General features: G+C 37.7%; 1 protein-coding gene across 2 annotated transcripts in view; it reads right to left on the bottom strand.

Annotated features, from left to right (window-relative positions):
* The window catches only part of IQCK (IQ motif containing K), a 167,890-nt gene that overhangs the window by 132,095 nt on the left and 22,563 nt on the right, over nucleotides 1-13,232 (bottom strand). For both annotated transcript variants that reach the window (XM_069096057.1, XM_069096058.1), the window contains exons 2-3: nucleotides 5,951-6,015; nucleotides 371-509 (exon numbers count right to left, since the gene is read on the bottom strand). In XM_069096057.1, the coding sequence (XP_068952158.1) occupies nucleotides 371-509; nucleotides 5,951-6,015 (204 nt within the window). The remainder of the gene's footprint in view (nucleotides 1-370; nucleotides 510-5,950; nucleotides 6,016-13,232) is intronic.

Here is a 13,232-nt window from a genome sequence, read left to right as displayed (position 1 = left end):
AAGTTATACATAGGCCCAATGATGGACTATGGGTATGTCTTCTAAAAACAGTTAAGTTCAGAGAGACTTATTGCCAGTCAGCCATAGCAGTGCATCAAGGAGTCTATGAGGATGAGGAGGGGTAAGAATCAATCTTCATGAGTGGAGATAACGTCTGAAACAATGAAATCATGCACCCTTGAAGTACTGAAGTACAACTTTAAAAAGAAGTGGGATATTTTTCCCCTTTAAAAATAAAAAATAATCTAAGTTTCTTTCTTAATTCATGTGACCCTCATTTGATATTTTTCCCCCTGAGAGTACCCAACTAATGTTCTATGGTAATGTCAAAGGGAAACCAGAAAGGATATTTTCTTACTGTCTTACTTACATGTTTTGGGGTCAAAAACTTCTGGAGATTCTGGTGCTACACAAGGTACATCTTGGACAATAGCATAATTTGGGGTAACTTGAAAAAAGTGTTCTGGACTTAAACCTGGGAAAACTGTTGCCTCCAGAGGAGCAGAAACCTTTAAAAATCAATTAAAAATAGAATAAATAATTCAATTTTCCTTTATAAAATAACATAGAATTTCATATTTTTGGTGACCTAGATGCTGCAATTTCTTTTTTAATGATTACAACGGTATTTGAATAATAAGTAATTGGGAGGAATAATTAACAGCATTAACAAAGGCCATATAGTATGAAATTCTGTCTATCAATGACATCACAGATACAGTTCCTATCTCATATATGTGCAAAGATATTACCATTGAGCATGCAATTTAAAAAAATCATCAGGTACTTATATAAAGAGAATTGTATTTGTAATGAGAAGATCTGGGTTCTTAACCTGGCTTTATTTATTACGTTGTGTGGTTATGAGCAAGTACGGAATATTAAGGAGATATACTCATCACAACACCCAGGAAATAGAGTGGGAATACAGTGAAGAACTTCCGAATGAAGACCAACAGAGGCAGAAAGGAAAGCAATATTAACAACAAAATATATTACAAATCACCTAAGCAGAAAGAGGGAAGAGATGAGGAATACAGGAAACAGATCACAAGCCTAGCATAAAGACATCATCTAGAGAGATGGGGGACTTCAACTATTTCAATATTTGTTGGATTTTTTCTCTGCCAAAAGCGCAAAGTAGCTAATAAATCCTTAGTTTTCCTTAATGATTGTTTGGTCCTTCAAAAGGTGGAAGAAGTGACAACGGCAACAGCTCTTCTGGATCTGATGTTTACCAATAAAGAGAAACTAGCTACTGGAATATAAATTGTGGGAATCTTGCAGCAAAGTGGCCACTCCATTTTAAGATTCCTAATAGAGGAGAGAAGAGTCAAACATAATACAACATGAGCCCCTACATTTTGGATTACAAATATCAGAGGGTCTGGAAAAATACAGAGAGAATCCCATAGCTTGGAGCTCTAAAGGAAAAGTCACTTCAGAAAAAAATCAAAAGTTTTCAAGAGGAAAATTCTTTTAAAAATATTTTAATAGGTATCTTTTGTTTTTATCACCTTCATTTCTAAATATTTCTCCTTCCCAGAGAACTATCCCTTGTAACAAAGAATGAAAGAGGAAAAAATAATTCATCAAAACTAATCAACACATTGACCGAATCTGACAATACAGACATTGTTCCACTCTTAATGATCTCCCACAGTCATGACTAAATAACAACAATTTTAGTAGAAGGTGCTAGAAGCTGGAGAAGGATTATGAAAAACTTCATGCAGAAGATGGTTCACGAACGGAGCCTTGAAGAAAAATTAAAAGTAACAATAGGAAGAGGTGAGGAGGGGGCTCATTGTGGGAATGAGGCACAGTCTGTGTACAGGTTTAGAGACAGCAGTCCCATGCAGTAAGAGGAAACAGGCCAGGTTTTCTGTACAACAGTGTGCATGAAGTAAACTAATGTGGTATAAGGCTGGAAAGGTAAACTTCACCCAGGCTATAAAGGACTTTGAATGCTAGAGGAGCTAGAAGGCATTATTGATATTTGATCCTGGAGAAAAGAGGGAGCAGCCGTAGTGGGGAAGTGATGGATCAAGTATGGAAGTTGGACTGGAGTGGATACACTCAAGGTAGGGAGACTGCGTAGAAGACTACTACAATAGTCCAAGCAGGAGGTGAGATAGAACCAAAATAGGGTGACAGATGAGGAAAGATGGAATTAAGGGCACATGTAGAAATGCCAAGTGGATTGATTAAAGGAGCAGGAGTTGTCCTATTAGAGAGAAGCCCTAGAGAGATACGCTTAACCATATGAAAAGCTGATATGTGGATGTAGAACTAGGAACAGTGGGTAGGAGCTGCAGAGAAGCAGATTTAATTTCGGCATGAGGAAAAAATGTAACAATTAGAACTGTCCAAAAGTGGAATAGGCTGCCTTGGGGTAGTAACAAGTTTCTAAAAGCACTTCAAGCCTTGCTAAAGACCTGAAATATGCCCAGCATCCCTATCACTCTAATGAATCTGACACTCCCTCTAGGATCACTAATGAATTACTAATAACCAAATTTTATGGCCTCTTCTTTATCCTTATTCTCCTTGACTTTCTGCTACATGTGACATACTTCACCTCACTCACTTCCTCTTGAAATTGTCTTTCTTTGGCTTCTACAACACCCAGACCATTCTGGTGCTCTCCCTACATACCTCACTGACTACTTCTTTCTTCTCTTCCTCTGTTAACTCCCCCTTTTCCACCTGTTCTCTTAAGATAAGTGTTTAGCAAGGCTTAGTGCTTCAAGAAGTGCTCTTCTTGCTAAATTCAAAGAGTTCATCTATTTTCAGGGTTTCAGTAGTCACTTATATGGAGATGACTGCCAAATTTATATCTCTCCCAAACACCAATTCATTATCTCTATCTGATGTGGATTTACTTTCTAAATTAAAATTTTTAAATTACAAAAATCTATTTTCTTTTCCTCCCAATAAAAAAATAAAATACTTATAACAAATATGTATAGTCAAGGAAAACAAATTCCCACCTTAGCTGTATATGTGTATGTGTGTGGATATATATATATATATATATATATACATACATACATACATACACACATATGTAAATCTGCACTCTGGATCCATCATCTCTCTATCAGAAGGTAGGCAACTTGTTGTCCATTTCCATTTCCAATGGATGCCTTGTCACTTCAAACTTAGGTACACATTCCTAACACAATTTTCTGACCAACCAATAAACCAGGTGATATTGCACACATTCCCCAAAGACAAATCCATACATCCACCAAACAAAAGAGAAATAGGTGCGTGTGAGGTAAAATACAACCAAGGAAATTTCAGTTAAGTGGTACAAGAAATATGTTGAACAACATTATCTATGACCTATGTCCCAGAACTTTTCCAAGTGATTCCCCAAGCTTTCCTTTTCTGGGAGAGCTTTACCTCCAGGGTAATCCTTTGAGGGAAAGAGGAAAGAGAATTGTCTTGACTGTTTCTGTTAGCTCTTTCTATTTTGAAATTTTGTCAGACTAAAAAGCCAGTCTTGTATTCAATGTATTGTTTGACTGCATGTTTTCATGATCAGTGAGGATCTTTTATACTTTCTGGAGAGACCAAGACACAAGATAAATTCTGATGTTCCCAGTGGAAGTCCTCAGTGGAAGAATAAGGCAAAAAAGAGAATGTTTTCCCAGAGAACTATCCCTTGTAACAAAGAATAAAAGAGGAAAAAATAATTCATCAAAACTAATCAACACATTGACCGAATCTGACAATACAGACATTGTTCCACTCTTATGATCTCCCACAGTCATGACTAAATAACAACAATTTTAGTAGAAGGTGCTAGAAGCTGGAGAAGGATTATGAAAAACTTCATGCAGAAGATGGTTCACGAACAGAGCCTCGAAGAAAAATTAAAAGTAACAATAGGAAGAGGTGAGGAGGGGGCTCATTGTGGGAATGAGGCACATGATCAGTGTTTTCATGATCAGTGAGGATCTTTTATACTTTCTGGAGAGACCAAGACACAAGATAAATTCTGATGTTCCCAGTGGAAGTCCTCAGTGGAAGAATAAGGCAAAAAAGAGAATACTTAGTGAGAAGCCTCCCCCCGCCAAGACAGAACCCTATGTACATAAACCCAGAACCCATAAACAGAACAATTCTACTTTCCTCTTCGGTGGGTTTCCACAGTCTCCAAAGGATTACCCTAGTTTTACAACCACCTTCCCCCAAAGGAAAAAGCATTTCAGGTCACTAGAGTCAAACCCCTTTCCTGTACAATCCACACAATGAAGGACTAATAAAGTACAAGTTTTGCTCGTCTACATCATAGCTCTGTTCCTTATTGCTCCTAGGCCTCTTTTTATCTAGGAATTCTCCTGAGGGGTCTAGGAATTTTCCATTGTCCAGTTTCACCTCTTCTCTCTAGGAGACTTAGTCCTATTTCTCAATATATTGTTCAGGAACTCCTTATCTTCTCTAGGAATCTTGGATTAGGAACTCAGTGCTGACCTGGAATTCTTCTTTTGAGGCTTATAAAGTTAGGAATTCCTCTGCTTGGCTGGAATTACTTCATTGTTCTGCCACCACCTCTTGTCACTTTGTCTTGCCTTTTCTGTGTATGACTTCTCTTGTGGTGCTACACAGCTCTGGGTTGAGGCCTGGAAGATGCACAGACTTCCTCTCAATGGAAGAGAGTCCAAGTGTCTGTCACCCTTCCTATCTGTGTCTCTCAGCTCAGGCCTAATACTACCAGGGAATATATAGCTCAAGTGCTCTAAACCTAATAAACTGAATTAGTGTAAAATTGAGTTAGTCTTAATTTGCTGTCCATAGGGTAGCAACGAGAATTCATACACCATCAATGCCAGAACCAAAATCTCAAATATGGTTGCTTGCTCCTTTGTGTTAGAGGACACCTACAGTGTCAAAACTAAGGTTTCATTCTTTAGCCTAGTTAACTTCTTAACCTTGCCCATACTCCTCCTAGACATACCCTCTACACATTCAATAAAGTAGGACTTGGATATTTGAGTACAAAATCTGGCCCACCTACCACATGTGACTGAATCCACTCTTCTAGGTTTTCTTATTAGACAAAAGTACAAGGAAAGATAACAAAGTATAGTAAAGTTAAAAAAAAAAAGACACACTAAGCAAAGTGTGGGATATTACAGAGTCTTTTATTTAAGAGGGAGTTTATTATTTCAGTCAAACTGTAAACAACATCCTGTTCACTGTGGACTCGCCTTAGAATGCTAGAGCAGGAAAGAATCTTAGAGATCCTCCAGCTCTCTCTTTACAGATGTGGAAACTGAGGCCCAGAGGTGTTAAGCAGCACCAAGGTAAAACAGTAAATTAAAACAGAGAAGAGATAAGAAGACAGGTCTCCAAACTTGTGTTCTTTTCCAAGTTCAACACACTGCTTTTCCACTGTGAGGACACTGTGAAAGGAGAAGTTGTGAGGGTAAGCTCCAGCAAGAAAGTTAGTTTATTTGGCGCCAAAGGTAAAGTATAATTTATGTAGGTGATGCCTTACATCACCCCTCCTACTTTCTTACTTACAAAGATTTAATTCCTTGAAGACTTGGGACCATGTTTTATTCATCTTGTATTTCCCACAATATATGCATAACAAACAAAACTGTACATGCCCTTGAATGAAGTTGAGTAGATTTGATTCCCCAAAAGAATCCACTTGCTAAATCTACTTCAATGGCATAGAAGAGTCAATGTGTTTCTAAACATGTCACAAGCCTATTAACTAAAGTACAAGGTATGTTTTTGTTAATAATTTAGGCTCCAGGTATTAAAGAGAAGCATCTTCCTTTGTGATAGAACAACTGTTAAGAGAATTCTCAAACATTCTTAAGTTGCTAGTGCATAAGTTTAGTATAATTAGTGACGTAAAGAAGTTCAAATTGCCTCTTCAAGCAAAAAACTGTTAGTGAAAGTCCAGGGACTGAGGAATACTCACAGTAATCACAGGCTGTTGTTTTACTTTATACCCTTCTGGAAAGGGAGGCTGGTCAGCTTCATACTCTAAAAAGGGAAAACATAACAGCAAAGCCCAAATATGTTTTGGCAAAGACTTTCACACTTTAATGCCCTTTGTGAAGCTATTTCAAACTTTATTTGGTGATTTTTTAAAATGACAAAACCTACTGATCACAAATTTGAGCTTAATTAAAGCTACTTTCAGTTTGTGCCCCCTCCCCCGCCCCAATCTTTTGATCTTTATGGATATAGAGGAGGAGGGACAGAGCAGGCAATGAATGTGTGTGGAGTATGGGTGAGGAGGAATGGGGAGTAATGCTGACAGGGAAACTATGCTCCTCTCCTTTCTGAACGGGAAAGTGCAGAAAACAGAGGGAGGCTGGAATATGGCAGCAGATTCTGAGATAAGTAAGGAGAACGCTATCACTGGCCGGTGATTGGGAAATCAAAGAATCAAAGAATAAACCTCATTTCAAGTAGGGATTATGTCACCTTTTTATACTTATATCCTCAGTGCATAATATAATGTCTGGTTCATAAGAAGCATTTAATAAATACTTGATGATTTATTGATTGATGATCATCTAATACAATCCCACCATCTTACAGATAAGGAAACTGAGACCCATAGAGATCAAAGGACTTGCTAAGGGTGACATTGCTAATTAACAGCAGAGCCTGGACTAGAAACCAGGCTCCTGATTTCCACTCCTTGAAACACACAAGGCATCTTTCAAAAAATAATTCCTCTCAATATATTGGGAGAAGAAGAAAGGAAAAGACAGAATGAGGTAAATTATCTCGCATAAAAGAGGTAAGAAAAAGGTTTCACAATGGAGGGTATGGGGGGGGGGGGTGAAAGGGAATGAGTGAACCTTACTCTCATCGGATTTGGCTTAAGGAGGGAATAACATACATACTCAATTGGGTATCTTGACCCACAGGAAAGAAAGGGGAAGGGGATGGGGGGGGAATGGTAGAAGGGAGGACAAATTGGGGGAGGGGGTAGTCAGAAGCAAACACTTTTGAAAAGGTACAGGGTCAAAGGAGAAAATGGGGGAGGTAGGATAGGATGGAGGGAAATATAGTTAGTCTTTCACAACATGACTATTATGGAAGTGTTTTGCATAACTACCCATGTATAAACTATATTGAATTGCTTGCCTTCTCAATAAAGGTGGATGGGGAGGGAAGAAGGGAGAGAATTTGGAACTCAAAGTTTAAAATAAATGTTTTTTACATGCAACTGGGAAATAAGATATACAGGCAATGGGATACAGAAATCTATCTTGCCCTACAAGAAAATAAGGGATGGTGGGGTGGGGCATGATAGAAGGGAGGGCAGACTGGGGGAAGAGATAATCCGAATGCATGCTATCTTGGAGTAGGGGGCATGGGAGAGATGGGGAGAAAATTTGGAAGTCAAAATCTTGTGGAAATGAATGTTGAAAACTAAAAATAAATAAATTGATTAATAAAAAAAATTCCTAGGGGCAGCTAGGTGGCGCAGTAAATAGAGCACCAGCCCTGGAGTCAGGAGGACCTGAGTTCAAATTTGGCCTCAAACACTTAACACTTACTAGCCGTGTGACCTCGGGCAAGTCACTTAACCCCAATTGCCCTGCCTTCCTCCCTCCAAAAGGCAAATAAATAAATAAATAAATCCTCAGATAAATCCAACAAATAGGTTTACAAGTGCCTACTAGGTAGAGAGCACCATACTTATCCCTCGGGATATACATGCTTTAGCTAAAACACCCTCCCTTATTGCATTTATATTATACTCTAGTTGTTCAGTCTTGTCTGACTTTTTGGACACCCTTTCCTGCACCCAATTTTGGAGCAGTAGGGCAATATAAAAAAATAAGTAACCATATGCAAAATAATACATAATAAGTACATAAAAGTAATGCAAAGTCTTGTTTGAACTCTGAGAAACTACGGAATAATCCTACACACATTTTCAGACATGAACAATGTGTGAATTTGTTTTAACTATACCTGTTTGTCACAAGGGAGGGCTTTTATTTTGGGGGAAGATGGGGAAGGCAATACATGGGTATGTATTAATAATGATGAAAAAAAAAGTTTCAATGAAACATTAAAAATATGCAAGGGAACAGACGAAAGTTTAGAATGGAAGTCAGCCAAGCATGCCTGTTTTGATATTATCATGTTGAAAATAATACACATTGGGGCAGCTAGGTGGGGCAGTGAATAGAGCACCGGCCCTGGAGTCAAGAGGACCCAAGTTCAAATCCAGCCTCAGACATTTAACACAAAACTAGCCATGTGACCTTGGGCAAGTCACTTAACCCCAATTGCTCTGTCCTCCCCCCTCCAAAAAAAAGAGAAAATAATACACATTTAAAAAATCTGAATGTAATAGGAGCTCAGTTTCATATACAATCTTCTTTTTATGTTCTTTGTATATATATATATATATTTATTCATATTTGTTAAGTTCATTTAAAAAAAAGGATCATACTGATTTCTGGGATCAGAGAAGGCTTCATAGAAGAAGTAGCGTTTGCACTGTGCTTTCAGAGATAGGTATGATTTCATTTAAATTTAATCCAATTCAGCAATGATTTATGAAATGTTTATGATATGCAAAATACTGTGCTGAGCATTGAGTGCATAAAAATGAAAAAACAAAGAAACCACTTTCCCTGCAATTAAGGAGCTTACAATCTAAGGAGGGATTAAAATACAAACGCAAATAACTTTTGCACAAGATATAAAGTGATTACATGTAAAAGCAATGAATACTCCAAAAATATCATAAAGGTTCATATTAGATTTCAAGGGGTCTGTCAACTTGGACAGGAAAAAATTACATCTTTATTTGCAACCTCTAACTGAAAACTTGGCATTTCCTTCAAGTATGATTTATTATTATTATTATTCAAAAGGCGTCCATAGGCTTCCCCTGACTAGTAAACAGAGCCATGATATAACAAAGGTTACAAATCCTCGATATAATAAAATATTATTGAGGGGGAAAATGGATTTAGAGAAACATGGGATGACTTGCATGCACGGATAGAGAGATTAATGAGTAGAACCAAGAAAACAATATTTACAGTGACTACGACATTACAAAGAAAAGCAATTTTGAAAGACTTAAGGACACTGATCGATACAATAACCAACAGCAACTCAGAATATGCAGAATAATATATATATATATAATTTTGCACAAAGTCTATGTATCTGTTTGTTTTGCTTGACTATGCTTGTCACAAAGGAGGCTTTGTTTTTGCTGCTGCAGGTAGTATTTTTAATACAAGATGGGGAATGAGAGGGAGCAATAAAGATGTCCAAAAGGGAACAAAAATATGGTTACTGAAGAATTTAAGGAAGTACACAAAAGAGTGTGGCAGCTCAGAGGGAGACACAGCAAAATAACACAGATCTAAAGTTAACATGCTGGGATATATTATGTACTTTAACAAAAAGCACACTAGGATGTCCATAGTTTCATATATAGTTCGCTTTTCTGTTCTTCTTCCCATAGGAATTACCCATGTTAATTAATGTTTGTCAAGTAAAGAATAAGAAAAAAAAATTTTAATTTTTTTTAAGGAGTAATGGATTGAAAACCAAAAGACATGAGTTCTAGTCTAGACTGACATTAACTAACTACATGACCTTGGTCAAGTCTCTTAACATGGAGAGAGCAGATTATAAAGTTTGGAGGAATAATTTCTAGCTTGCAGTATCACTAAATTTATCAGTGAAGAGATATCTCTAAAACTGGGCATTAAAGGACTATAAACTTATTTCAGGAATGAGAGATGTTCACAGACAGAAGCAAGTGAAAGTGGAATGGGCTCAGGAAATAACCCAAAACTGGCTAAAGTATACAATGAGTAAATAAAATTAATTTGGAAAGGTAGACTGGAGTTGTATTTATGGTATGCTCAAATACCAGGGTAGGCAACAGGTAAAACTAAAAGCTTTTTAGCAAGAGAGTGGCATGGTCAGATTGATGCATGAAGTTTAGATTAGCAATGGTTATGAGGAATGGGAAGGAGAAAGATGGGAGGACCAGGGAGAAAGCTATTATAATAGTCTAAGTAAGAGGCCTAAATTAGAGCAGTGGCAATGAAAGCAAAAAGATGATGTTATCAATAGAAATAGGGAAGTTATGCAGACGGCTCATAGATAGAATCATGGACTTTTTACCTAGTCCAAACCCTTCATTTTACTGATGAGAAAACTGAGGTCCAGAGTGGCAGGAAGGATCTGTTCAAAGGCACAGAGTAGCAGGGCCAAGATTTGAATACAGTTCCTCTGATTCTAAATTTAGCACAAGTTCTACTTTACCAGCTTTAATTAGTTCAATTTGAGACATACTGCTTTTAACATGTCAATGGAGCAACCTGGTAGTTGCATTACTGGAGATAAGTGAGAGGTCAAAGCTAGAGATTTAGATTTTGGAGTTATTCCTAAAGAGCTGAAAGTACAAGAAGAAAATCTGCCAAAGGAGAGAGCAGAAAGAAAAGAGACCTAGGGCATCGCTTTGGTATAACTTAGAACAATGATTGTGTTTGTCCTTCGTTGTCAGGACATAACTTGCAGTTGACTTGCATTTAAATGAGGGAGGGTTGTGCAAGATCACCAGACTCATTCTCTCCTTCAGAGTCATCTGGGTCCAGTAGCCTGATACTGGAGATGGCCCAGGATGCAATGGGAGACCTTGGTCCTTTTAGACTAAGGTCTTTTCAGGTTCTCACTTTGTATGAGGTAACGCCCATTCAGTGAATAGGCCTCTTTAAGAAGTGAGTCAAGGGATGGACCCTTTAATTAAATTTTTTAAAAAATCAAACTGGGAGGGGAAGACCCTCAGGGTTGCTGACCAAAAGAGAAACAGTTACTATTTACAAAAAAAAAAGGATCAAAAAGGACTGCACAGTGAAGAGCAGAACAAAGAATATAAAACATGAGAGGAGAGAATATCAAGATGGAGAAGGTGGTCAACAGTTTAAAGGCCAAGGACACCAAGAACTAAGAAACATTACCATAAGGAGTAGAAAGAAAGAGGAGATTATGAAAGAAAATATAGATTTTAAGGTCATAGATTTGTAGATCATAGATTTAGAGTTGGAAGGGAGTTTAGAGGTCATTTTACAGATGAGGAAACTAAGGCCAAGAGAGTTTAAAGGACTTGCCTCAGTTCCCACAGGTGGCAAATCCATGTGAACCCAGGGGCACTGATTCCAAACCCAACCTTCTTCCATTATACTGCACAGCCTTGCCAAAGAGGGTTCAACAGCCTAAGACTGGAGTACTCAATCTTCTCAGTAAAGATGAGGAAGAGATAGAAGGGTGACTCTGGAAGACCCATTTAGGGGAATATAAGGACTCAAAGTGACATTAATAATCAACAAGCATTTGTTAAGCACCTGCTCTGTAATAAGAAATGCGCTAGAGTGCTGAGGATATAAAGACAAAAGTAGAGTAAATTAATCCCTGACCTCACAAGGCTTAAATCTATTGAGGGGACAGCATGCATGTATACAAGTATGCACGAAATACATATAGGATAATAATGTTGGTGGGGAAGGCACTGGCAAGTGATGGGATTTGGAAAAATATCAACAGGATAGACAACATGGAAAAAGATTTGGGGAAAATGCCCAGAAATAGTTTTAGGGATTTCTATGAAGGGCATATTTTGAAAACTTCTAAGTCAAAATTGAGTATCTAATGCTGATTATAAATTACTATTGCTTGAACCAGGAGAACATTGTACACAGCAACAGCCACATTGTAAGATGATTAACTTTGATAGACTTAACTCTTCTCAGCAATTCAAGGACCTAAGACAATGCCAAAAGACTCATGATGGAAAATGCCATCCACATCCAGAAAAAGAAATATGGAGTCTGAATGCAGATCGAAGCATACTATTGACTCTCTTTTTTGTTGTTGCTTCCTCTTTCTTGTAGTTTTTCCCATTTGTTCTAATTCTTCTTTATGACACGACTAATGTGAAAATATGTTTAACATGAATGTATATGTAGAGCCTATATTAGATTGCATGCCATCTTGGGGAGGGGAAAGGTAGGGAAGGAGAAAAAATTTATAACTCAAAATCTTATGGAAGTGAATGTTGAAAACTAAAAATAAATTAATTAATTTTTAAAATGAAAAAAAAATGCTGCTTCTTTCAAAACTGTTTGCTTTTATTTGCAATTTTTTTAAAAAAAGATAACTATCCTGAGATTGCCTAGGGTCTTTAAAATCTATTGCTATCTTTTCAGTCTGACCTGATGCCATTTATATAACCATATTCTCTGTGAACTCAAACTTAATTATTCCTGAATTATTCCTCCTTTTTGCCTTGTTACCTCAAGGCTTCATTGTTTAGTCAACATGCCTTTTAGCTATCATCCTTCTTAAATGTTTCAACCTATGGCAAGACATTTCTAGGATATTTGTTGTTATTCAGTTGTGCCCAACTCTTCATGACCCCTTTTGGGATTTTCTTGGCAAAGATACTGAAGTGGTTTGCCATGTCCTTCTCCAGCTCATTTTACAGATGAAGAGACTGAGGCAAAAAGGGTTAAGTGACTTGTCCAGGGTCACATAGCTAGTAAGGTCCAAGGCCAGATTTGAACTAAGGAAGACAAGGTCTTCCTGACTCTAGACGCTACTGAATCACTTAGTTGCCTGTTTCTATGAAATACATTCTTCTATTAAGTTCCTCACACCTGGCTGACCCCAGCTGTCTTCCTTGTCAACTCCTACTTAACAAGGGGACAGTGTTTCTGGAGGAAGCCACAAAAGCTGAGTGTTTGCCTCTACTACACATTTATATCACTTAACCTTACATGGGTCTTGTTGCTGCATGGTAAACTCTAATAGTTCCTTAATACTTTTAGGGTTAAATAACACATTCTCTTTTTGGTATTTCAAGTCCTTCTCAACATGACTCCAGCCTGCCTTGCCAGGCTTACTCCACAGTCGCCCTTCATGTGCTCTATGTTCCAATCAAACTGTTCTTGCACAACACTCCATACCCTTTTTCAGTGCCTTGCAACTCTTGGCATTAATTCTCTCTCATACCTGGAATGTACTCCCTCTTCACCTTGGCCTCTGAATCCAGTCTCCTTTGAGATTTCATCATTTATGGTAAAGAAAATGCTTTGTCAAACCATAAAGCACAAATACACCAAGCGCTCTCTCTCTCTCTGTCTCTCTTTCTCTCTCTCTGTCTCTCTCTCAGTCTCTCTCTGTCTCTCTCTGTCTCT

Source organism: Petaurus breviceps, unplaced genomic scaffold (genome assembly GCF_028583685.1).
Source record: "Petaurus breviceps papuanus isolate PSGF00001 unplaced genomic scaffold, PetGlider_PUasm1.0 229, whole genome shotgun sequence".
NCBI lineage: Eukaryota > Metazoa > Chordata > Mammalia > Diprotodontia > Petauridae > Petaurus > Petaurus breviceps.
The sequence above is the reverse complement of the archived record's forward strand: the minus strand, read 5'-3'. Positions and strand labels throughout refer to the sequence as shown.